The sequence below is a fragment of the Urocampus carinirostris genome, chromosome 20, assembly GCF_059441175.1.
Source record: "Urocampus carinirostris isolate Australia breed hairy pipefish chromosome 20, RoL_Ucar_1.0, whole genome shotgun sequence".
Lineage (NCBI taxonomy): Eukaryota > Metazoa > Chordata > Actinopteri > Syngnathiformes > Syngnathidae > Urocampus > Urocampus carinirostris.
This window is the reverse complement of record NC_142368.1, coordinates 6,994,436-7,021,331: the sequence shown is the minus strand read 5'-3', so window position 1 is coordinate 7,021,331 and position 26,896 is coordinate 6,994,436. Positions and strand designations below refer to the sequence as shown.

Genomic DNA, 26,896 nt, shown 5'->3' with positions numbered 1-26,896 from the left:
TATGTACATTTGAGAACAATCGAATGTTTTATCTGCACTTTTTTGAAGAAAACCCCATTTTGGCCCAACCTCACACAGTCCAGGCGGCCCCAGGTAAATTAATTTGAGACCCCTGGTTTATATGATCAGAAGTTTCTGATAAAAACTAGGAAAACGGCGACATCCTTTGGTGGATTTGTGATATTTTACAAACGGAGCTATTGAAAGTAGCTCATTTGCGACCTCTGCTGGACATATGTTCTCATTATCCTCAACCTATTCACCAAGTATAAGAATAATCAATGAATGAAATTTGAGTCTTGATTAAAGTAAGTAATTACAAATCTTCAACAAGGTTAAAATGCAGCAATAAAATTTAAGTAGGGAAAAAAAATTCGTTTAGGGAGCAAAGTGGCTAGCCGAGGCGTTTTACAACACCGTCGCAAAACGTCACCGTGCGGCAGCAGTCGCAATGGCCTATGCTGCGACAGCACTTTACGGCAGCGGGGAGAGCTCGAGGAGAAAGCCAGCGAGCAACGTCGCCGCTCTGCGGGCCCTTTTCGCCTCGGTAATCCGCGTATTGACGCCACTCTCGGCGGAGCGACACCCGCGGCGAGGTCGTTTCCCCTCCCGGTGCCGTGAATGAGCTTGCGTCCGACGTTTCCCGAGTGCGAATCGCCACCTTGATGCGGCGGGATGGCCACGGTGCCGCCTGGGCCTAGTAGCGCGCTGCCCGCATCCCCGGCCGAAAGTCCACCTTTCCCCGGGGCTGGGGGCGACGACCAAGGGCAGAAGCCGCTCGCCGAAGCTAAGAAGCCCGGGAAGAAGAAAGACAAAAGCATGTTAACTAGAGCTAGCCCCGCGGCATTGCACCTCAAAACCCCAACCGCGGAGCAGCAACAGCCGCCGTCGCAGCAGCTCAACGGCTTGGCCGGTAGTCCAGTGGGGGAACCGGGGGGACACCTTGACAACTCGAGACCGCCCGCCGTCGAGCGTGACAGCAGTCGGGACGACGACAGGACCCCCCCGAACGACACGGAACACCGCGAAGGTCCCCGTTCCAAAAACGGTCGCTGCTCACCGCTGCTTAACAATAGCATGAACGGTATCCCGGCCCGAACGAGAACTGAAGCTCCACTTGGGATCTCCGGGGACATGGACCAGCTCAGGTCTCAAGCCCAACCGCCTTCGGACGAGCTGGCCCGCTTGGATTTGGGCGCCTCGCCGCAGGAGGACAGCCACGGTATTTGTTACGTGCGTTACGAGTCTGAGTTGCAGATGCCGTGGATCATGAGACTCATCACCAAGGACTTGTCTGAGCCTTACTCCATATACACGTACAGGTACTTCATCCACAACTGGCCGCAGCTCTGCTTTCTGGTGAGTGTCCGAAAAACATCCAACATTCCTATTTTAAAATGCTCTAAAACGGTGGTTCCTCAAATGGTCTGACTTGCAGACCTACCATTCCACCCTAATGACCCAAATCAAGAAGACCTTTCCACTTCTCAAGTTGATCAAGTGGAAGGATTTCACTGTTTAAATAGCCCAAAACAAAGTGACCATGTGTACCATAAATACAAGCGACCCCCCTAAAACTAACTGTTAAAAATAACCATGTACTCATAGAAGATTGTCCCCAAAATATTTAATAATAAAACATGCAGCACTACCATTCCATCTACTGTAATTTCCCCTCCGTATTTTTCTTCTTGGCATTATTTTGCCAGGGCAAGGGCCCGCGACCCACTTTTGAGTCCCGACCCACTGTTTGAGGAACACTGCTGTAAAACAATGGTTCTCTACTGACCTTACTCCACGACCCACGAAGCCAAATCAAGAAAAATGTCCTTCTCAAATGTATTGAAAGTATTGTGTAGTTTAAGCCATGGATAGAATATATTTGTATCAGCAAAACCAAAACGACCCCAAGTAATTTGCTGCGTTTTGATTGAAATCAGAAATGCTCCCCTTCACTTTTACTGTTCTTACTTTCACCACTCTCTTCTGTATCTGTTTGGCCTTATGCAAGGTTGTAAACTAACTTTATTAGTTTTTTTTCTGTAGTGTGAAATAGTATTTGTCAGTGCGAATTTGCAGGGTATTATCACTATCTACTATTAAGGATTTGATGGCTGTTACTATTATCTTTTTGTTGTCATTATTTTGCCACGGTAAAAGCTGGCAACCCACCGAAAACGGGTTCCTATGGGTCCCAACCCACGTGTTGGGAAACACTGCTCTAAAACATCTGCACTTAATTCCCAAATCATGTATGTGCCATGTATAATCTTGTTGTAAACAATTTTCACTTTATTGTTAACAATTACAAGACAATACTATTATGCTGCACTTTTACTAGCCATAGTTATTAAATGTATTTTGGACGTCTTTTTCCATCATTGGCACTAAATGTCGCTTTATTTTGTTTCATCTGTCAAGGACCATAAAAAGTGAGAACATTCCGGGATTAGTGTACTTGGGCAAGTTATCTTTTTAAAATGTTAGGGTATTTTCAGACTGAATTTTCTAAAAGTGCTACATTCCATGTATTTTTGTAGCAGTTATTCCAAACAGTTTTCTGGTTTCCGAGTTAAAAAACGGAAGTTGGTCTTTTTTTCTGAGATTTAATTGAGTCATCACAATAACTAACTAGATTTTTATTACTGTCACGAGAAATTGATGTATCTTTGAAAAATGTCCGTTTTTTTACCTTGTAAATACCCCATTAATATATATATATATATATATATATATATATATATATATATATATATAACAGACATTTATGTAAACATCCCATAAATGAATAAAAATGATCATTTTTCTTCTTTATTTTTCTTTTAACTCGGAGATGTATTGTATGTTTATCCGGTGGCATAGTGGCTGGTTCAAGTGCCCCAAAAGTTAAACTAATTTTGAGTTATTTTCCACCTTGTAAGCGGCACATACATGCAAAAAATTCATATAAAAATGACAAGGAAATGGAAGTAAACATCCCATAATTGCAAAAAATACGTACTATGACAACTTCTTTTCTTTATTTGTTCTACATAACTATATCGTTTTGTACGGTTATCCTGTGGTTATTGCAGAGCTGGTTAAAATTGCCCAAGTTTAAAATCTTAATCAGTTTTCAAGTTAACCTAACCACTCATAGCTCAGGCAGAAACTATTTTACTCGGTTAATCACCATAATTTACCAGTTATCATGTTTGATACTTAGCGCCGGTTATGAGTAATTAAAATTAAACCCTTAAATTCATACCTACTATTCTACTACTTGTCAAGTTTTTGTTTTTTCAGCAATGAACGAACCAGATTTATTTTCCAAGGTTGTCGTAACTTCTTATTTTTTTGTTTTATCACTCGTGTAAGTTTTAGGTTCAAATTATTTGTAAATGGATCGTTGGCCTGTGTTTCCACGTCGATTGCTAAATTATCCTATATCGTAATTGACGGAAACTTTGTTTCTTCTCGCCCACCAGTTGTATGTCATAACCATCATTCTCGTTCTGACACAACCAGTTTAACCACGATGTCATAACTCCGTAGGCTTTCTGGTCGAGAGTTCTCTGATAACAGGGACGTTTGACTGACGCGCTAAAAATGACAACAAAAAATCCTCTGTCCTAGATTGTTTTAAGGTTTGCTTTTGGGCCTCAATTTTTCATCCCTGCTATTGTTAGCAAATTTCTTAGACTTTCTAATTCGATGTATCTGTAGTCATTTGCTCAGGTAAAATTGCATGTACTTTTACAACATTATTAAATAATCGCTGTAGGAGGGTGTCCCTCAATGTTTATTTAAGCCTGGAAGCTGCTTGATTTTTAATGATATTTTTGATGGAGAAAGAAAAATTGTTATTGTTGTCCAAGCAAACTCGCCTATTGTTTATTTTTGGTAAGGCCATGGTGGAACAGGAGTGCGTCGGCGCCATCGTGTGTAAACTGGACATGCACAAGAAGATGTTCCGACGTGGTTACATCGCTATGCTGGCCGTCGATTCCAAACATAGAAGGAAAAGCATCGGTGAGGAAAAACTAGTCACATTTTGTTTCAAATTAATTATGAGTTCATGATGTGTAATATAGCAATTTGATATGCACTGAAGGTGACCATGTTGAATTCTGTTTTCGCACCATTGTAAAAAAAAAAATTCAGACCTGACTTGCAATATCAATGTGATGTTCGATTTTGAAAGAAAAGTGCATTTCTGGGCTTGTTTGGTTTTTGGGCAGAACTTAAACATAGTGACATGCAAGCATAGCTTGAAATGACGTACTTAGAGACTGAGAGTATACGACTGTCACAAAATAACAACTATAGATCTACAATAAAAACAGAATTTTAGTTGAATAAATCGTATTGATTGTCAATATACAAAACTACAAATGAGTGTAAGAGAGCTATTTAGAGAGCGGCTGACAAGCCACACGCCAACGTCGGGTAACCCCGACTTCTGATGATTAGAATACAGTCACAATTGTAACGGTTTTGTACGAGTACTCTCTCCTAAGTTGTCTGTTTCATAGGTACTGGACCTGGCGTTGATGACTACCCACGTTTGGCACTTGTGGCTTAAGTCAGCCTAACTGTTAGCTTTCCCTTCCGCTGCCGCCTCAGTTAATTCCCAGACGCGATAAAAATCCAGGGAGCACCCGCTAGTGATCAGCTTTTCTGACTTTCTTTAGAGTCTGATTTAAATAATGAATTTACTTTCAATTGAACGAGCCACTAAAGATACGAGCTGTGGCGTTTGTTTTGGTGGCCATTTGCGCAAGGGCTGATTGACTGACTGGCAGCTTACACCAGCCAATCAAAGTCGTCCACACTTGTTTTGCAAACTTTGCCTCGCCTTTTTTGGTTGGCGCCATTAAAACCTGCTTCTGATTGGCTGGTCTTGTTAAACCACAAAATGTGACAATTCACACTCCATCACTCAGATAACAAACTGGAACTATGAATCCTTGAAAAAAACACCATGTTTTGCAGTTACACTTTCGCACCACGTCTCATCGCGATATCGATTCGATTTTGGGTTAATCGTGCAGCACTATTATTTACAGTGCTCATCTTCGAACAATTTGGCTTACGGTGGTTGTAAACATTTGATCTTTTTACAAAATTCCTCACTTTTTGTGTCAGGTACTAATCTGGTAAAGAAGGCCATCTACGCCATGGTGGAAGGAGACTGCGACGAGGTAAGATAGTCAAGTCAAGTCCTTTTTATTTGTATAGCCCTAAATCACGAAGAGTCTCAAAGGGCTTCACAGATTATTACACTATATTACACAGACTATTAGACTATTTTTCAGCCGACGAGAAGAGTAGGTTATTCATATGCTATGGAGTAGAAGTGAGTTTTAAGTTTAGATTTAAACATTTCCACTGAGGTTGCAGATCGGATCTCAGAGGGAAGAGCATTCCACAGCACCGGTGCCCGGATGGAAAACGCTCTCGAAGTCTTTCCGTTATTTTAAAAAGAAGTTGAAATTTGAAATTTTCAGAGCAGTATTCGAGGAGCAGTTGTGTTATAGAACCTTGTCGTATTTATTGCACCTCATCAACAACATATTTATCCTACACTTGAAATGCAACAAAAATAAACAGTAACCAATATAACAAAATAACAGTCAGCAGTAAACAATATAAAGTGAGGTCAATACATTAAATCTAACCCTCACAACCTGAGACAACTGATCAGGTATATTGCTGACATCAAAAGTCAACTGTAAAACAATATAAAGTGAGTTTCTCTCTATAGTGTAAATCTCAATATCTTGTCAGACAAATGCTCAAGTGTAGACATATGCTACTGTACTTCAGGTATTTTCTCACAAAAGTTACCAGTTCAACAATATAAAGTGTGTTTAACATTGCAGTGTAAAATATATAAAAGAAACTCACAGGTAGAAATATTTTAAATGTTTTGTCCACAACAAGTCAACAGTAAAACAAACAAAAGTAAAATATCCCATTCTAAACGGTTCATAACGGTCAAAATAACGAAATGGCATCCTATGCAATCTCCTCTGCAGGTGTCCAATTTTAAAACGGAATCCCCGTATTATTTTTTCCCATATATATTTCATCTTTCTAATAATCATTCACTGCCAATGACAACTATGTGTGTGAATAGGTAAGTGTGAAGCACATTGTAAAGCGCTTTGGGAGGCCTTTATTGACTTGAGAAGCGCTATATAAATGCAGCCCATTTACCATTCCTCTTTCATGTGCTTAATAACATGAGAACTACATTACCCATAATGCCACTCTGTTACTGCGCATTTGCGGTGTGTCCACAAATGTTTACAGTCGTATGCTGTGGTTGGCTTGCGAGTGAAACGAAAGTCAACACCCGCCTCGTCTCAATTTATTCAAAGTAATTTATAACCGCCGGTAACAGTGTTGTAACGGCAGTGAATTATATAAATATGTATTGATTTGTTTGATCATGAATTGACAATTTATCCCTCATCCACTTACTATTTTCCCCTCACTCCCGGAAGGTGGTCCTTGAGACGGAGATTACCAACAAGTCGGCGCTGAAGCTCTACGAAAATTTAGGCTTCGTGAGGGACAAGCGGCTCTTCAGATATTACCTGAACGGCGTGGACGCACTAAGGCTCAAACTGTGGCTACGCTAAAGGCCCCCTCAAAATGGAGGGTGGGGGGGACTGACTGCCAAGCCTGCCTGCCCCATTTCACTCTTCACATACAGTCACTGGCATATAAATGCATACACACACCCAGACAATATTCTTGCCTTCCACGGGCCTCTTTTTTCCTGCAGTCATGAAATTCAAATACAAAGGACGGCAAAGCGGCGAAGGCGCGGCCCTCTCACGACCTTGACGACACTGTCCGACCTTCACACCTCGACGGACTGAAAGCTGTTTCGAACCGTTTTTTTTTTGTTCCAAATCACTCCAAGAGCACCTCGAACATCAACTCCACTTAAAAGAAATCTTGCTTTTTTGTTTGCTGAAAATTCAGTGAAGCCCAAATTGTCAGTCTCCCTTTTCCTGACAAATAATCAGCAGTCCACCCACCACCCAGAAATTGGCTTCACTAGTTGTTGTTAGCGGGCCAGCATCTATAACCATATATTTCCTCTGTAATTTGATTTTATGACCCCTGAGACATATCAGTTTGTACATTTTAAAGTATTGAATCGGGTTAATGAGACCATAACACCACATAAGGGTGCAAACGACATGCAATAATTCATCAAACCCCGCCAAAGCCAAACAAATACTGATTTAATTTATATTTTCATTCCAATAGGGATGATCTGATTTGTCGTCAAAATATGTGCAATATTTGCTGCAAAATTAGCCCCCCACCCCCCCCAAAAAAAAATTAATCACGTTTAATGCATTTCCTGTTCCTGGTTTTAATTTTCCCCCCCAATTCCAGCAAACGTACCGCACGTGAGTTAGAAAGTCTAATATGTCCTAGAGGCTGAGAGTATTTTGCCCACGCTGCTGTTCTTCTGTTGACGTTTTTCCCAAAGCTATATAAAAAATAATTTCGAAAGCTGCATGACAATTCAAACTTATTTTCGTTTTCAGCCGCACTCGTTCAAAAAAACGGTGTCCTTGTTTTGTCTCACCGGAAAACTCGTACCCATCTTTTTTCCTGAATTGATTTCACGATGCCTCTTACACACGTAATTTGTTTTGAAAACGCTGTTTTAAGACTTCATTGTATGATTTTTAACGGCAATTTAGGGCGACACTGAAAAAGGAGAACGCCGATCGAGTTCGAGGTTGTCTTTAAAAGAATAAAAAGAAGAAGTATTTGACTCAAATATACAGGGTGTTTCAAAAATCTTGACATTCTTTGAAGATTGATTTGTATAATGTATGTACAGTATCTCCATGTACTAACTCGCAAGCAGATCATTGGTATATAAAAATAAATAGTCATATTCTCTTGATTGTGTTTGGCAGGACGGCTCAGGCTTGAGAGAAGAGACTTACATGCAATGTTTGGGAATAATCTTGGTGCTTTTACATTTCTCACTCATATTGAATAATTCTTATGATTATAAATGCTTTATAATTTGATGTGCGTGAATCGTGTACTTCCGTGATACTTAGATCTCAAAGGATATCAGATTTTTAGAAACACCTTGTTTAACCCCGACTGCAGTTTTGCCAAATCATTACCTCATTCAGTGCCAAAGACGCATTTTCTTATCATTTACAGTTTCCCTGCCTTCAATGGAAATTTTCTATTAAATGCTATTATTTAAAAAATAGTCTATTTTAAAGTACAATTTATGTAAAAGAATATGGTAAAATGATTAAAAAGAAAAAAAATAACACTTAAAATAAGCAACATAGGATTTTGCTGTCAAAAATGTCTCCAGAAATAAAAATGTGAATTGAGTGAAAGAATGTGCATTTTTTTACATTTAACAACATTTAGCGGTCAATTCATACCGCCCCGTAAAAAAATAGTTTCCACCAAGATAAGAAAAAACAAATAAATAAGGAAAATCTGCTAGAAGAGGGGAAACAATTGTCTTTAAGTATAGAGTTTTAGGTGTCAGTAAAAACTTTGTGAAATTAGAAATAAAATAAGCAACATTTTTCTGAAAATAGAGTATGAGTTCCTTTCCACCCAAAAATATTTAAATTCTGTAAAAAATTAAGTAAAATATCATCAAATTGGAAAAAGAGTAACTAAAATAAGCGACATTTTCTGACAATGGAGTATATCCTTTCCCCCAAAATAATATTTAAATTCGGTAAAAAATTAGGTAAAATATCCTAAAATTGGAAATACACTAACTAAAATAAACGACATTTTCTGACAATGGAGTATGAATTTCCTCTCTACAAAAAAAAATTAAGTCAAATTTATCATATAATTGGAAAAAGACAAACTAAAATGAGCGACATTTTCTGACAATACCATTATTTTTGCATTGTGAGTGTAAATTTGTAATGAAGTAGAAAATATCATAAAATTAGTAATAAAAATAAAAAGGGGTAATGTAGATATACATTGAAGCTAAAGTATCGTTTGATTACGAGAACTAAATAAGCAACATTTTCTCACATTGATGTAAAAATATATAGATTTTTTTAATTTAAGTTGTCACTTATTAAAGTAAAAAAAACACAAGAATCAAAAAACTAAAACAAGCTACATTTTCTGACAATGGGGTAAAATTATGATTTAGATGTTTCTAATGAGAGAATCATTTAGCAATACAGTGGGGTAAAATATCGTAAAGGACGTGAAAATACGTCTACGGCACTGAATGAGTTCAATACAAAATATGGAACACCTTAAAATAAATCCATGCAAAGGTTGTTCTTTGTGTCTGTTACCTTAAAGTGCCGTTCTTTAATTATAATGGTTGAAATCTGTTCTCTTAAGAATGATATAAGAGGATAATTCTAAAAAAATTATCAATATTATCAAAGTTTTCTTTTTTTATTCGGCTTTTGTTGATAATATGTAAAGTTTATTGTGGTTACAATGCACCTTTTCTCCCCCTCTTGTTTGTCCTTAAAGGGACAGTGTGTATTTAGTGCCCCCTAGTAGTTACAAAAACATTGATTTGGTTAATAAGCAAAGATACACGGACTCTAATATAAAAGTACATTTTGTTTTTTATGAGTCAGTCAAGAAATTTGTATTTATTTTGCATTACATGAGGCTCACCTAGAAGAGGCTGACATTATTTGTCCTTCATCTTGCTGCTATAGTAACCTTTTTTTCCTGTTTTCTTAGTTTTTTTCTTACTTTTTCCCCTTTGTTCATTTTATTATTCTTTTGTCAATTTGTCTTTTTTCTTTCCTGCTCTGCTTTTTTGTTCCCTTTTACCTCTTTTTTTCTTTTTTTTTCTCATTCTTTTAAAAAGGCCTGGCAAAAAAAATGTGTGGTTTGGTCACTTTAAATCTCCCCAATTTTTCATATTTTTATTGTTTTGTCCTCGCACTTCACAACACAGTGATATCTAGTGCTCCAATATTACTCACTGTCCCTTTAACCATTTGGCGCCCCGTCTTTAAAATTCATCGGATATGCAAATCGCCTCCTCCCTTGCGCGTACATGCTGCCAGAAGTCATATTTGACGCAGGAAAAGAAAAGGGAGGGAATATGCTAAGATTTTGTCCCGTTTTTTTTTTTTTTCTTCCGCCGAGCTTTTGTTTGCATCTGGAGGTGTTGCCACGGCGACGGGCTATCTGAACCGTCTCGGATGAAAAGAAAAAAATCTGCAAACACGCCCGACTTTTCATAATGCTGTGAACCAGGAAGTGCCGTTTTCTTTCTAACAAAGGCATTACAGCCTGTGAGCACCCGACTGAAGGCCTTTGCAGCCTTTCGAATTAAAAAAAAAAAAAAAAAAATACCGGCCCTCCTCTTACTTGTAAGTCCTCACTGGTGCCATGTCTGAACCACACACACAAAGAAAGAAACTCCGCCGTTCACGCTGTGTCAAAAGAGGGCAAAATTTTGCTGTCGTTTCTCTGCATGTCAGACCTGCCCCCGCCCTCCACATCTGCCCAGTTCCCTCTCTTTGATTTGGAAAATGTCTGATAGCGTTTATTCAATGTGGGGAACAGAAAACAAAAAACACAGAAATAAATTATTTGATTTTTTTAATGCTGTACGCCGGACTGGTCTAAGTTTTATTCTTTTCGACATGAAAAACACTCGGTTTGGTTTTCAGGGTTCGTACGGGTGCTCGAAATCCTTGAAAATGCTGCAATTTTAATGAAGTGTTTTTAAAGATCGAAAACTGCTTGAATTTTGGGTGGAACGCTTGTAAGTGCTTAAAATTGTCATGTTTCTCAACAAGTCTGCCTAAAGATGACACTGGCACTGCTTTCTGTTGGCTTTGCTGTTGCATTTCTGCCCTATTAACGGCATCTGGTATTAATTTGTATGGCATTGTCCTATAAAGCATCATCGCCCCCTAAGGGAAGCGTCCAAGAGAACCCCAGTGGTTTATTGTAATAGGAAGAACTTCCTGCAACTAAAAATGTAAGCTACATACTATCATTTTTACCCGACACTCATGGTGAGAGATTTATTTAAAAAACAAACATATTTGTGATCTTCTAAAAACCATAGGTCTGGATAAATGCACACGCAAGATTAGAAATGGCAAATGTAAATCTCAGATATAGTGGCTCTGCAAAATACACGATTCACACCGGATTTGGGGTCATTGGAAAACAAGCTTTGAAAGTCCTTGAATTTGGTGATAAAAAATTTGAACGGAACCCTGGGTTTTTCTCAGATTCTTTTATTTTGAAAACACAAAATACATGTTTTATTCTTATAGGGACAGTCAGCCTTGGGTAGGGTTACCTTAACTGGATTACTTTCAATTTCTTTTCGATTACTCCAATACCAAATATGCTAATAAAAGACAAAAGAAACTAAATATGAATACAATTATGACTCACAACACGTGGTAAGCTTTCTCTCCTGGCTTTGATCTCCGGCAAAACTAACATAAAATGCGACAGAAACAAAACGAAAATAAATCCAAACAGCTTGCCAACATCATTTTTGCCGTTCCATGTATTCCGTTACTCCCCAAGCCTGCACAAAATTTAGTAATTGTATTCATATTTAGTTACTTTAGTCTTTTATTAGCATATTTGGTATTGGAATAATCCAAAAGTAATTGAAAGTAATCCAGTTAAAGTAACCCTACCCAACCTTGGGGACAGTGTGTGTTATTTAGCACCCCCTCGTCGTTGAAAAAAAATATAAAGCCTCATTTAGCTTAAGCTGACATTATTGTCTGCCTTCTTTCTGCTACGGTTGCCTAAAACCCAGAAATCTCACGAAAGGGTAGGCAAAGTGTGTGTTGGTCTCTGAGTCTCTGTTTTTTGTCTTTTTCCTGGTGCTTTTTAGCACACATGGGGGTCAAATAGTACACACTGTCCCTTTAAATAACAGAATTATTGCATCAACTGCAGTTCGACAATGAACAGACAAGTGTCACGACAGCAGTTGAATATTCCGAAAATAAGACCTTGATTATTGAATCTTATTAAATAAATGAGCGTAAAAAACAATTACAACATGTCTTCTATATTATAAACTAATTCACAAAAAAAAAAACATAACTGCCATCTACAAGAAAAAAACGACACTAAACGTTTATTGGTTTGTGTTTTACGCTACATTTCAAACATTTAAAACAGGGAAAAAACGAAAATAAGACCAGTTAGCTGGAGCTAGCACAATTAGCGACACAACCTAGCTAACACAACAGTGGATTTCATTCTATCGAGTCTAAAATGTTTTGAAGAAATGTGTCAAAGCTAATGCTAAAAATCCCAATCCCGTCAAAATAAGGGGCTGCACTCCAACTGAGCTTGGCTAGCTCTTATGCTAAAATAGCACGATTAGCATATATTTGGTCTTTTGAATCTCTTTAAGGCCTCCAACAATTCTGCATTAGCCTGATTTCAAAACGGGTTTGACAAAACAATTACAGTACTTTTGTATTTTGATACTGATCATAACATTAACATACAACAAAGAAAATATGCCGTTGCTAGAAAAAACATCACTAAACCGACAACTTCTACTTCATTTTGTGTTTTATGCTACATTTCAAACATTTAATCTGATAAAAAATGAAAATCAGACTAATTCAATCAAGCTAGCACGTTAAGCGTCATAACATAGCTAACACTACATAAACCCAACAGTGGATTTTATTGTAAACTAATATTCGGATGAAAAGTTATGTTCTGAAAAATGTGTCCAGGCTAATGTTAGATATTCGAATTTATTCAAAATAATATAGCGAGGCTAGCTGTGATGCTAAACTAGCATGAATTGCTATTTTATTTGGTCTTCTGAATCACTTTAAGGCCTCCAACAATTCTGCATTAGCCATCGATGTTTCCACTTATCTTTCCTCATTTGAACAGAGCACTAGCTATTTTGCTGACATTAGCATCATAAATTTGCCCTTTTTGAGCCCTAACGTTTTTCAAAATAAAAGAAAATAAATGTTCTTGACATTAACACAAAGAACATATACTCTATTGACAAAGTGTACCTTTTTAATATATGTACCAGGGCTATCAAACTAATCTTCACGTACGGCGTTAAAAAAAACAACCTCCCGGGAGAACCAGAGAGAGAGTAAGAATGAAAGAGAAAGGGACAGAAAAAGAAAGCTATGGAAAGAGATGATAATATAAAGAGCAATAGAGGGATGTAGATCGTTAGAAAGGGAGCAAGATATGAGAATAGAAAGAAAGAAATAGACAAAGAGAAGAGAATTAGAGACGGAAAGAAAATAAGACAGAAAGAGAGAAAATGGTGAGAAAAACAAGAAATGGAGAGAGAAAGAGCAATAAAGTGAGTGAATAATAGAAAGAGCACAAAAGAGAAATAGAAAGGAAAAGTTAATAGGAGAGAAAAGGAGGAGACTGAGAGGGATAAAAAGAGAGGTAGAGAGAAAATGGGGAGAGAAGAGAAATAGAGAGATATAAGACAGAAAGAAAGACAAAAAGCAAAACAGTGGGGAAAACAGAGGGAAACAGAGACAGAGAGGAAAAGGGAAAATAAGAAGGACAAAGAGAAAAAAAGAAAGAAAAATAAACCAGAGAAAGAAATACAGCTCCATTTGCTTGTGAGTGTCACCTGGCTCTGACGGTATTAAGTATACATATTTAAAACTACTGTTCATTTTTCTCTTGTGCTTCTTTCAGCGTCTCGCAGGACGGATTAAAACCCTTGGCGGGCCGCATGTTTGACACCACTGTAATATACCACGTTCTTTTTAAAAATTTGTTTTACTCAAAGGTTAGCTCGAGGAAATAAGCCGTCCGAGGTGACGGAAAAAGGATGCGGTTGTCATGGCGACTTTAAATAGTTCATTCTGGGTCAGAACTCGTCCTCGGAGCTGTCCGCCAGCAGCATGGCCTGATCCTGGCGCCCGGTGCACGTCTCAGTTGGTTGCTACGGGTAACAGAATTCATTAAAAAAAAACATTCTTTGTGTGCGTTATGCTAACAACCACTAGCGTCACAGCCTTGGCAGAGGCAAGGTTCCTTGCCTTGATGGTTTTTGCGCACATCATTTTTCAGCTCTTTCCACAAATGCTCTATAGGATTAAAGTCTGGGCCACTTTAACACCTTTATGTTGTTCATTTTTCAACCATTCCATTGTAGATGTTGCTTTTTGTTTAGGTGAACCTGCGCCCCATTCTCAGGTTTCTAGCAGACTCCAACCGATTTTCTGCCAGAATCTCCTTTCATTTGGCTCCCTTCATTTTCCTATCGACTACAATGATCTTCCCAGTCCCTGGTGGGGAATCCCAACCCCAGAGCATGATGCTGCCACCACCATGTTTGACAATAAGGATGGTGTTTTCAAGGTGATGTGCAGTAATACTCTTATGACAAACCTCACGCTTTGCATTAAGTCAAAAAAGTTACATTTTGGTCTCATCTGGCCACAGTATCTTGTTTTACATGTTGTGTTTCCCCCAAAAGGATTTCTTCTTGACACTTTCATGAAGGGCTAAATTCTGCAGAGTTAATTAATAGTTTTCTTATGTATAGATTGTCCCATCTCAGCTGTGTATGCCTGCAGGTAATCATGCAATGTAATCATGGGCCTCTTGATTTCTTCTCTGATTAGTTTTCTCCTCGTTTTAGCCAAAAGTTTAAAGAGACGGCTCGGTCTTGGTAGGTATGTAGTGGTTTCATGCTTTCTCCATTTTTATATCATTGCTCTTGCAGTGCTCGAGGAGATGTGGAAATGTAATTTTTGGAAATTGAAATTTTTTACCTTCCCACACTTTTATCCCGGACCTGCCTGGTGGGTTCTTTGGTCTTCATAATGTTCTCTGTTCTGTCTGAGTCCATCAGAGAAGGTACATTTAAACCGAGACTTAATAACACACAGTTGTCATTGTCATTTAGATTGACGTTAAATCATTCAGGAGTCATCAGGGAACTTTTAGAGTCAGTAAGCTAGCTGAGAGAAGAGGGGGCCAATATTTTTGCAACATCTACTTTTTAGGTGTTTTTTTTGTTGAAAATATATACAATATAAAATATTGAAATTACTTGGTTCCACTTCACAATCATGTCGTCGATTCTTGGAAAATATTTTCAGTTATTAGCTTTAAGTTTGATGCCTGAAATGTGGCAATGCTTCCAAAAGGCCTCGGTGGGGCCAATACTTTCGCAAGGCACTGTAATCATATTTGCCTGACCTCGGCCGGTCGAATCTTCCTGCGCTGGCGCTTAAAGCTATTCCGCCTCCTGCGTTGAACCCTCCTGGCGCTGTAGACGATGCCCACCAGTAGGAGGGCCCCCGACATGCCGATAGCCACAGGGGCCAACATGCCCGATACGTAGCCCACCTGGGGGGCCACAAACACAGCACGTCGCAAATAAAAGGAAAAAATGGCGACGGGCGAGGACGAATTTTGTTTCACCTTTTCTCGGATCAACGCGAGCCAGCTGCGCACTGAAACACAAAACGCGATAAGAGTATTGATACCAGGAGTCGAAATGGACCGATAACAAGGTCATATTTTGCAGTATGGAAACATTTATGTCATGATTACCGATGGGAATCACCTGTGCCCGCTCCCTTGGCGCCAACTGCCTCGGACTCTGATTGGCTCCCTATCAGTACTTGTACCCACTCCTGTCTGTCCCCTTTTGTCAGTCCGTCTGCGAACCTCGGTTAACTCTAGGCAAGCCTTTTTCGACCCTGACTCCCACCTGTTTTTTGCTCCTGCCTGTCTCCCGGCTTCGACCTGTTTTTGATCCTGACCATGTCTACTCTCCCGTCCCGGGTTTCGACTTTTTGATCCCAGACCACGTCCACTCTCCTTTCCTGGCTTACGACTTCTGACTCCAACCACGTTTTTGCTCTCCTGTCCCGGCTACTGACCCGTTTTTCCGTTCCCGACACCGCCATCGCTCGCCACGGAAGATCCACTTCCGCGTTCAGAGCGACCTGCTTCCCGCGTCCAGCAATCACCGGATTGTGGGCGCAACCCTTTCCCTTTCTTCCAATAAAACTTGTGAGAAACGCAACGCAAGTGGGTCCTGTCTCCGTTCTGGTCTTGACAATTTAACTGCTATCAATATTGGTATCGGCCATCTTTCTCCGGATGTCTTTTGAATATAATTTGAAATGAGCAACCACCGATACCAGGCCATTTTTCAGAGTACTGGTAAATTGGAACCAGTTGGCGAAGAGTTTTTTTAATGTAATGGTTGAGTATCATTACCAGGTATCCATACAGATGGATATTATCACCATATTGTGTGGTATCGTGAGATAAGCAAGGACTGATACCTGGCCATTTTTCGAGGTTTTATTACGCTCAATAATATCGATATTCCTTACACACTGATGTTATTTCCATATTGTGTGGTATCCAGACATGTTACTGCTATCGAGATTGGTATCCCCAAATATGTTTTTACTACAAAAAAGCAAGAACTGATACGCAGCCATTTTCAAATTATCGGTACGCTCAATGATATTTATATTGGAACTAGTAGCCGTACTGTGTAGATTTGTTTGAAATATAACTTTTCTACAAATATTGATAGGTAAGTACTTAAAGTCGGTATCTGTCGTGTCCAGCATGGTCGCCGTGGCGAGCGGCTGGCCCCGCCCCCTGGGCACCGGCTGTAGTAGATCAGGTAATTTGCGTGTCTGCTTCTTAAGGGTGGGTTGTGGGTATTGCGGGTGCCGGTTCATTGCGTTTTCTGTTCTGCATTATTCTGTTCTGTCTGTCTTGAGGAAACCTGTTTGCCTGTAAAGCCTGTTTTTGTTTGTTTTGTCCCTGAGTATTGGACGACTTTTATTTTGCTAAATAAAAATGCGGATCGTTAACGCGAATGAGTTCATCCTTCCTGCCTCCGTTCTGGTCCGGTCTCCTGACAGTATCAATATGGACCGATATTACCACATAGTGTGGAATCAAAACGTGACTGCTATCAATACTGGTATCGACCACCTTCTCCAGATTAGTTTTTGATACAATTACGACGAGCACCGATACCAGGCCATTTCTTAATGGCAATCGTACCGTTAACGATATCAATAACGGAAGAAGTTGACATACTTTCCTGATTTGTTTGGAATTAAAAAAAAATGTGAGTGTATAATCATACTAGGTATCAATAATTATCCTTATTATTATCACATTGTGTGGAATAAAACGCGTGACAGCTATGTATACTGGTATCTGTCTCCAGATGTATTTTCAATCTAATGAAAAATAAGCGAGCACCGATACCAGGCTATTTTTCAAGGTATCAGTACGCTCAATTATATTAATTTTGGAACCAGGTATTGTACTGTCCTGATTTGTTTGACATATATAAAAATATGATACATGAGTACCCTTACCATATATCGATACAGACCAATGTTATTACCATATTGTGCAGTATCACGACTTGTAACTGCTATCAATATTAGAAGTCTCAGAAATATTTACAACCAAGCAAGCACCGATACTGGCCTCTTTTGTAAAGTATTGTTACCCTCAACAATGTCGATATTCGAAGCGGTTGCTGGACAGTCCAGATTTATTTGAAGTCTAAAAAAAATTGTTATCAATGAGTGGCCATATCGGGTATCGATACAGACTGATACCATTGCCATATTTTGCAGTATCGATATGTGTGACTGTTCTTTAGATTCATTTTGAACGACTCAAGATTTGTTTTCAATATCATTACAAATAATGGAGCACTGATACCTGGCCTTTTTTCAAGGTATCGTAACCTCAGTTATATCGATATTGATACAGGAACAGATTTCTGTAATGTCCAGATTTGAATAAAATCTATAATAAATTGTGATAAGTGAGTACTGTACTGATACCATGTGTCGATATGGACCAATATCATTGACCTAATTTCCTGTATCGAGATGTGTAATTGCTATCGACATTGGGATTGGCTGGTTCCAGATACATTTTGAATATAATTAGAAATAAGTGAGCACCAATTGTAGGCAATGTCATGAACCAGAACAGGATCAGGACCCTAACGCGTGACGTTACTCACACAAGCCTTTTATTTTATGGGAAATGGGGAGTCATGCACGTTTGGCAGCAGTCTGGCGTGAAACGATAGGAAGCCAAAGGCCGACGAGATCGATACCAATGGCCCGAGTTGATATCAGACAGATGGGGTCGATACTGGACAGGACAGACAGGACAAATAATGAAACAGGATATCGAAATAAATCAGGGCAAACTAGATGGGAGCAAAAATTGGAGAGAATAATAAGCAGGACAAAAATAGACGGGACAGAACTGGAAACCGATATTAAACAGGACAAAAATAAACAGGAACAATACCGGACAGGAAATGCCAACAGGAAACAGGACCGAGTCAAAGCGGGGCAGAGGTTCGTTGACGGACTGACAACAGAAAAATGAGAGCACTGAGCTTAAACAGACGGAAAGCCAGTGTGTCAATGAGTCGCAGCTGGCCCCACAAAGGCGGGGACAATTGGGCGCCATGGCACCCGTGACAGGCAATGTTTCAAGGTATCGCTACTTTCAATAGTATCATTTTTTGAACTGATAAGTGTGATAAGTATAAATATGGACCAATGTTATTACCATAACGTGTGGTATCGCAACACGTAACTGATATCAATATTAGTATTGGCCGCCTCTCTCTGGATGATTTTTTTAATATCGTTACAAATAAGCTAGCACTGATACAAGGACATCTTTCTAGGTAGCAGCACTCTAAACAATATTGACATTGGAACCTGTATCGTCACTGAGGCTGCAGTTCCACTTTCAGCCAGAGGTGGCAGTGTCGATCACAATGCACCTTTAAATAAAACAGAACATTTGAAGTTTCCTACTCAGGCCCTGGTCGCGTTGCACCCAAACAGGAGGTGGGGGGACGAGGCTGTACGGCGGACGAGTCCACGATTTTCCCGTGGGGTCTTCGGCGTTCTCCTCGTCCTCCAGCGATTCCTCGGAATTCTCTTCCTCATCGTCCGGTCTGGGGCCTGATGGGACGGTCGCCGTTTTAACCGGAGTGGAAACTTTGGGCGTCTGCACAGTGCCTTGAGGTCATAAAAAATAGACAGGGTGAGAAAATTGAGTTTCTTTGAAATCTCTGTTTGATTCGAACAAAAACTGACTTGATAGGCTAGTCTCCAATTGAGCATCTGCTGTAAATAATGGCGGCTTGTCGGTCTCCATGGCGACCGGAATCTGGGCCGCCGATTCTTCCAGGGGCTCGAAAATGAGAGGTAGGGCCTCGGACGACATGGTGGCCTCCGTGGCGTCGTCCTCGGACGGTGGCGCCGCCGTGTCGCCTGTCGGAAAAGATTAAAGAGGCGGTGGGTCATATTTGACCACTAGATGACACTGTGTTGTGGACTGCAACCAAAAACGAGTGTTACAACCAATGATCTCTGTAATATTCCACGGGTCAGAACGTTCACACAAAGTCGGTGAGCAACGCTTGAAACAACAGTGAGCAACCATAATCCCAAGTGTGGCAGGATAATTAATTATCAAACATGTCCAAAACTTGACATTATGCTGAGTTTCCGGCAATGCAAAATTATTTTTCTCTTTTGAACGAATTGACTCATGTACTATTGCAAAGGTTGTACGGCCGACAAACGTCGTTTGTTCTTACGATTCTTTCACAAGATATCCATTTCTTTTTATTTCCTGATATATTTTGTCGCATAATATTAACATTTTGGGGGGCTTACTTAGGTGGTTGTAAGATACAGAACTGTACTTAATCACATTTTTGAGTGGAAGTACAATGTTGGGAACAAGATTCAGTTGATATCATTGGAAACTATTTGAATGCAACACAAACTTTTTCTACTTTTTTCCGTGTTTTTTTTCTACTTTTTTTTTAATTCCTTTAAAAAAATCTCTTTGTGTTTATTTTTTCTTTCTGTTCTCTATTTACTTTTTTCCTACATTTCTTTTTTTTCTTTTTTTCTGGCTTTTTTCTAAATTTTTCTTTCTTTTTTCTCTTCTTTTTGTTTCTTTTTTTTCTCAGCTTTTCACAACTTTTTCATTTTGGTATTTTTTTCATTTTTGTTCTATTCCCCCTTTCCTTTAAGTCATTTTTTGCATAATTTTACATAATATTTGGTCATGTTGGGATTAAAGAAGCAAAAATAACCCGAAGAGGCGTTTAGGACCCGAAAGAGCCGGTTCCTTTTAGTGAGCCGAGCCGAAGAAGCCGGTTCCCCGACAAACTCTAACTTTACTCAACTTCGTTCTCCTTCGACTCGACTTCAAAATACCGCATTTTGGACACAACGTTAGGGGAACCCGTGTATTTTTACCTTCATGCACTGTAACTTTGACTTGAGTCGCTTCTTAATTCGTAATTTTGAGCCCTGATTTTTGTGCGCTGGCTAGATTTTCTTGTGCGCTGAAAATGTGCGAGCTGTGCGCAATTGCGCACGCGCGCAGCTTAGAGGGAACACTGGTTACAACGCTCTGAGGAGAATACAAACTGCTAAGACTCAAATTGAACAAACCACACTCACTTTCTTATTATTATTTTTGCGCAGCCTTTCGGAAGGTTTTTGGTCTTTGGGGGCACCCGTAGCAGCAAGATGACGGAAAAATCATGCAAGCTCGACCGAGGGGAGCTTCATGTTTTTTACAATTACACTCTGTCCCTTTAAAACCAATGTAACCTAAACGAATAAACGATGTTTCGTTTTTTTTAAATTGAAAACAATAATTAAAGAAATAAATGATATAATGAGGTGCCCATGCAAAAGCTTGACACAGAGGTTGCAGTTCCATCTCAAGCTACAGGTGGCAGTCTCGCTCTAATATGTGTCAATCGCCACAATATTCAGGGGCAGGTTGCTTGTGCTTGAGTTTTCTTTTTTACAACTACAAGTATGAGACCCTAAACAGTACACAACATTCCTTTAATTGATAAATCTGTCAAGACCAGCATATGGGGTAGACCCAATCGCTTAACGTTTTCTCACAATTTTATTGAGATATAGGAAGAGGAAGGGCACCGCCCGCGATCCGATGCTCGCTGGACGGGGGAAGCAAGTCGCTCTCATACTCTGATTGTGTTACGAATACGGAAGTGGATCTTCAGTAGCGGGCGATGGCGGTGTCAGGGACGGAAAAACAGGTCGATAGCCGGGACAGGAGAGCAGACGTGGTCGGGAACAAAAACGGGTCGTAAGCCGGGACGGGAGAGCAGACGTGGTCGGGATCAGAAAACAGGTCGAGATCAGGAACGGACAGGTGGAAAAACGGTATAGGCGGGAGTCAGGGTCGAAAAGTCTTGCCTTGTATCAACAGAGGTTTACAGACGGACTGACAATTGGAGCGTGACAGAACAGTGTTTAAATAGGAACAGGAAGCCAATCAGAAGCCAATCGCGACAAATGAGCGGGCGCGGGTGAAATTAATGAGTGATCATGACAAAATCAATAAAAAGTAACAATTTAATAACAACTAAGATATAAACTATAATTGGGAATCAAAGTATCCCTTGCGCGTGGCTCATTTGCGAACTGCAGGTTTCGCAAAGGTGCTTGAAATCCTTGAAAACGCTTTCATTTTCATGTTTTACTTTCAAGGATTGAAAAGTGCTTGCAAAAACTTGCAATACCTGCCATGTTACTCTTAAGGGAACCGTGTATGAGATTTGGTGCCTCCTAGTGGTACAAAACTTTCATCCAATAATTGGATTTTATGAAGTGAATGAGCAAAAAATGTGCACTGTTTATTTTAGCTAGCTATCCGGCTACTTTTTTAGCTTTATAACTAGCTATCTTCCTACGTTTTTAGCTATTTACTACTGATCTACTTAGTTTTTTACATTTTTTAAACATTGTTTTATTTTTTTGCTAGTTATCAAGCTAAATTTTGGCCTCTTTTCTAGCTAGCCAGCTAGTTTTGGGTCTGGCTATTTAGATGGGTTTTACTCTTTTAGCTAGCTATCTAGATACCTTTATGAACTTTACATTAAAATATTATTATCATTGATATGATCATATTATGCATTTGGATTCTTTGTAAACCGAGTTACGATTTTCTATATTTGGCTTAAAATATTCCCATTACTACCAAAATATTTTATACAGCTGATGTTGTATTTTACTAGTTATTTTTTGTATTTGTGCTCTGTATAGCCCTTTGAGAATATTGTGATAAAGGGATATACAAATAAATATGACTTGACTGGACTTAAAATTTATTCGCTCTTACGCCCTCTTGTGGTGAATTTACAATTAAGAAAAATAAATTCAATTACAATATTCAGATTCTATAGATTAAAAGTACTAGTTGTATTGGTACTTAGCATTAATATCAAGATATAAAATATCTGTCCTAGCAGTTTGCATGCCAGTGGAATTTTTTATCGTATGTTAGCATTTAGCTAAGTTTTTAGCATTTTTTGTTCCACTGGAATGCCAATATTGTCATAATTACCGATGTGATGCACCTGTGCCCGCTCCTTCGGCGCCAACTGCCTCGGATTGGCTACCTGTCCCTTTTTAAACCCTCTCCTTTCTATCACCTGTTGTCAGTCCGTCTGCGAACCTCAGTTTACTCTAGGCAAGCCTTTTTTTGACTCTGACTCCCGACTGTCCCGTTTTTGCTCTCGTCTGTTCCCCGGCTCCGACACGTTTTTTGATCCTGACCACGTCTACTCTCTTCACCTGGCTTTCGACTCGTTTTCGACCTCGACCACGTTTTTGCTCTCCCGTCCTGGCTACTGACCCTTTTTTCCGTTTCTGACACGCCATCGCTCGTCATGGGAGTCCCACTTCCGCATTCAGAGCAACATGCTTCCCGCACCCAGCGATCACCAGAACTTGGGTGCAACCCTTTCCTTTTTCCAATAAAATAGAGAGAAACGTAACGTAAGTGGGTCCTGTCTCCGTTCTGCTCTTGACAAATATTTAGTTTGACAACACAGTAAAATAACCAAAGTTAATTTCATTATCTGTAAATGTTTACTCTTTGACCGTTAATTATTATTTTAAGGTACTCAGGAATCGTGTCTATTTAGAACATATAGTCCTCATCTACAGAGTGTTAAATTAACTTTGGTAATTTTACTGTGCAGTATTGTTTTTTTTTGTATGCTATTAAAAAATCCTTCACAGAATTCTGATTATTTTAGAAAAAAAAATCATAATAATCACCTCCGCTTGGTCTTAGGGCCTCGGTCCACAAGTCGTCCTCACCGTCCTCTTTGGGGAGGGTGTCCTCACCCATGTCGGGTACTAAGACTTCCGGCATGGTGGGCATGACTAGACTGGATGGATTCGTACCACCAGTGAAGGAGGACCATCTCGTATCTTCATGTGGTGTTGTGCTGATGTCCTCCATCCTGTCTCTTGGTGTCCTTCCCAGGACGGATTCTTGGACATCGTCTCCATCTGACCCCCTCCATAACTTCTTCTGTATACTAGGTTCCGGTCCTGCATCGAGGAGATTGCCGCTCGGTGCGGCTTTCCTCAAGGATCTCCATCTGAGTGAGGCCGCAGATCGGGTCTGGAAATCCTGGACCGCGTTGCTGAGTACGCAGAGGCAAACTCCAGCCACAAGGAGGCGCTGTGAGGTATCAGGTGTCATTATATTCTGTCTGGTCTCAGTGTCTGTACGAGAAGAAGGACAAACATTAGTTTGTTGTATTTCTCATCTGATGCTTTTTTCAACAGCAGATGTAATGCAATAATACTGTTATTTAAAGGGATAGTGTTTATTATTTGTTCACACAATGTTGCTATATTGTGAAGTTTGATCAAACTTCCTGTTCCACCTGTCTAAGGAGCACCAGATCGCGTTCTTTTCCCATGTCCCCGACTTCCCCGATTCCTGAAAAAAACATTGCGTGAAACGTTACGCATTTGGGTCCACCGCTTGTTCCGGTCGTGACATGAATGAAATGTATTACTACTCGGAGGGGGCTAAATAATACACACTGCCCCTTTAAAAAAAATACAAAAATACATCTATTAAAAAACATAAAATAAATAAAAACAAATAAAAATACACAGACACATTAAAGTTTTACGTGTTTTGGTAAGGGTTTTGAGTTTTTATTTTACTTTGTTTTTATCTTGTATTCATTGTCTGGTTTTATTTTTGTTTTTGTTTATATCCCTGTTTTATTCTTTGTACCGTGATTTTGGGTGTCCTGAATGGCGCTTTGAAATCAAATGTATAAACATTTTATTATTATCATTATTATTATTATTATTAGGAAAAACTAAGAAGTTTTAGGGCAGCACGGCGGCGCAGTGGTTAGCGCTCGTGCGGCACAGTTCATGTCATGGGAACCTGTCGTGGGTTCAAATCCAGCTCCAGACTTCCTGTGCGGAGTTTGTATGTTCTCCCCGTGCTTGCGTGGGTTTCCTCCGGGCACTCCGGTTTCCTCCCACGTTCCAAAAACATGCATTTCAGGTGAATTGGCCGGTCCAAATTGTCCCTAGGTGTGAATGAGCGAATGAGTTGTCTGTCTCTGTGTGCACTGCGATTTGCTGGCAACCAGTTCAGGGTGTCCCCTGCCCACTGCCCGGAGATGGCTGGGATGGGCTCCAGCCCCCCCGCGACCCTAATGAGGATAAGCGGTACGGCTGATGAGATGAGATGAGAAGAAGTTTTAATAGAGTCATGGGTTTGGCGGTTTGCTGGCTCCTCATTTGGTAGGCCAAGCATTTTTTTTGACTTACGTACCAATAAAATGACCGACATTTCAATAAAATACGACCAAAAGTAAAGTAAGTTGATTTTTTCTTTTATAACGTGGTCTTGAAATGTACCCAAGTAGAATTGTTATGTTTACCCAAACCATCATGTAAACAAAGAATCATTTATATTAGTGTTTACAAATTCCAATGCTTTGTTTTAGGCATTTTAGAAACATTTGTTGGCCTGGAGAGGGATGGGTGCCAACAGGCTGTACTTGCCCAAGACACACCACAGGAAATGATGCCCCTAACACCCAAGTGGTTAAGGGAACAATTTATCTTTGCAGCAAATGTTCTCCTCACATAAAGTTCCTTGTGTCAGAAGGCCCAGAACAGAACAGGAAACCCCAGAGCGTTCATTACAGTTCTTTATTTAGGGAAGCGTACAGGGCTAGGGGGAGACGCGATGGCTGTCGGACGTCAGCAGCGGCTTCGGAACACGTAGCCAATCGGAGTGCGGAAGTCTAGCAGGTCAAGTTTACCGGGGCTGGAGAGAAGATCGTAGCGTGGGACGGAAGCAGGTCGGATCGGAGGCAGGCAGAATCAGGTAAACAGATCAAGACGGAACAGGTAATCAGGAGAGTCATACAGGGTACAAACGTAATCCTCAGACGAAGAAGTCTGGGCGTAGCGTGCTCAAGAAGGGAAAATAAGCCAATCAGAGGGTGTCCACGTGATTGCTCCATGTGACTCGAGTTAGCAATCACGACACCTTGCAGTAAAATGTCAAGACCAGAACGGAGACAGGACCCACTTGCGGTGCGTTTTTCACAAGTTTTATTGGAAGAAAGTGAAAGGGTTGCGCCCACTATCCGGTGATTGCTGAACGCGTGAAGCAGGTCGCTCTGATACTCGGATTGCGCTCCGGACGCGGAAGTGGATCATCTGTGGCGAGTGATGGCGGAGTCGGGGACGGAAAAAACGGGTCAGTAGCCGGGACAAGAGAGCAATGTGGTCGGAAGCGAGTCGTAAGCCGTAATAGGAGAAAAGACGTGGTCGGTGACAGGAGAGCAGACGTGGTCGGGGACAAAAAGAGGTCGAAAGCCGGGACGAGAGAGCAGACGTGGTCAGGATAATAAAAACGGGTGGAAGACGGGGAACAGTCGGGAGCAAAAAACGGGACAGGTAGGAGTCAGGGTCGAAAAAGGCTGGTCTAGTGTTCACTGAGGTTCGCAGACGGACTGACAACAGGGGACAGACAGGAGTGGGTACAACTACTGATTGGGAGCCAATCAGAGTCCGAGGCAGTTGGCGTCAAAAGAGCGGGCACAGCTGAGTCACGTCAGTAATCTTGACATAAAATTTAAGACCCGAGACCCGAACTAACTGGATAAACAGTTTTTTCGCCCTACTTTCTTCTCATTTTGTTACATACTATGTGTCTAAAAGAATATACATTGTATATATTTGATTTCGGCCCTTAATTACATTACATAACGAGCAAAGGTAACCATGTAAGTCCTTATGTAGTGTACAAGCTGAAACTTTTATTCCATTGCCTACCCAGTGCCTAGTTTCCCAATTCAACATCCATCTTTTTACTGCAAATAGATGTGGGGAAAAAAATCCTAAAAATAGCCCACATTCTCCCCTTGCGGCAATAGGATTATAAACACGTGAAAGTGGACGTTTTTAGATTACCACAAACCTTTACGCGCTGTGTCACGATTACCAAACCCGGCTGAGTCACGGCAAACATTGCGAAGCACAAATGCATGCATGCAAAAAACATACAAAAAATAAAACACAAATTATGTGAACATCACCAACAAAAAAACCTTTATTCGCATATGTAGAGTAAACAACTCCACACCGTCAAACCTGCATCGCAAATATAAATCCACGCGAATTTTCGGAGAACATAAATAAACAAGGATATCTACCTTGCAGAATGCATGATGGAGAGCGAAGGACGCACAGGACAAGACGGGAATGTGAGCCTCGTGCGCTAATGGTGATGGAGAGGAGGTTCTCTGTTGTTATTTTTGTTCCAGCTTCTCCTCAAGTGCGCCCACCAGTGAGTGACGCCGTAAATCAGCCCCAAAATAACAGACAATCATTTGCACAGCTCATCGGGGGTAAAAATATAGCTTTCTTAAAAATGCACATTCTGAAGTGACCGATTTATAATGCTTATTGTGTGCTCGTAATTCTTTATTTTCACCCGTATG

At 40.2% G+C, this 26,896-nt stretch overlaps 2 protein-coding genes and 1 long non-coding RNA gene across 3 annotated transcripts in view; 2 read left to right on the top strand and 1 right to left on the bottom strand.

The window, feature by feature from the left end:
- Positions 1 to 26,896, top strand: part of LOC148346107 (uncharacterized) — a 255,697-nt gene that overhangs the window by 25,945 nt on the left and 202,856 nt on the right. The window lies entirely within an intron of this gene.
- Positions 452 to 6,853, top strand: naa30 (N-alpha-acetyltransferase 30, NatC catalytic subunit). The gene is made up of 4 exons (XM_088325736.1): positions 452 to 1,359; positions 3,888 to 4,011; positions 5,128 to 5,183; positions 6,492 to 6,853. The coding sequence occupies exons 1-4, from the start codon at positions 676 to 678 to the stop codon at positions 6,627 to 6,629; spliced, it is 1,002 nt and encodes a 333-aa protein (XP_088181862.1). The 5' UTR covers positions 452 to 675; the 3' UTR covers positions 6,630 to 6,853.
- armh4 (armadillo like helical domain containing 4) lies at positions 11,266 to 26,739 on the bottom strand. The gene is made up of 7 exons (XM_088325735.1): positions 26,609 to 26,739; positions 23,175 to 23,630; positions 19,146 to 19,322; positions 18,861 to 19,067; positions 15,439 to 15,470; positions 15,214 to 15,363; positions 11,266 to 13,948 (listed from the first exon to the last, which is right to left on the bottom strand). Exons 2-7 carry the CDS (start codon positions 23,605 to 23,607, stop codon positions 13,874 to 13,876), a joined length of 1,074 nt encoding a protein of 357 aa, XP_088181861.1. The 5' UTR covers positions 23,608 to 23,630; positions 26,609 to 26,739; the 3' UTR covers positions 11,266 to 13,873.

Bases quoted from the DNA above. Each gene is read 5' to 3' on its own strand.
- naa30 (XM_088325736.1), top strand. From the start codon at position 676: ATGGCCACGGTGCCGCCTGGGCCTAGTAGCGCGCTGCCCGCATCCCCG. The intron at 4,012-5,127 runs GTGAGGAAAAAC...TTTTTGTGTCAG, and splicing joins ACATAGAAGGAAAAGCATCG to GTACTAATCTGGTAAAGAAG. The intron at 5,184-6,491 runs GTAAGATAGTCA...CACTCCCGGAAG, and splicing joins TGGAAGGAGACTGCGACGAG to GTGGTCCTTGAGACGGAGAT.
- armh4 (XM_088325735.1), bottom strand. From the start codon at position 23,607: ATGACACCTGATACCTCACAGCGCCTCCTTGTGGCTGGAGTTTGCCTC. The intron at 19,068-19,145 runs GTCAGTTTTTGT...TATGACCTCAAG, and splicing joins ATTGGAGACTAGCCTATCAA to GCACTGTGCAGACGCCCAAA. The intron at 15,471-18,860 runs GTAGGAAACTTC...TTTGTGTTTCAG, and splicing joins GCAACGCGACCAGGGCCTGA to TGCGCAGCTGGCTCGCGTTG.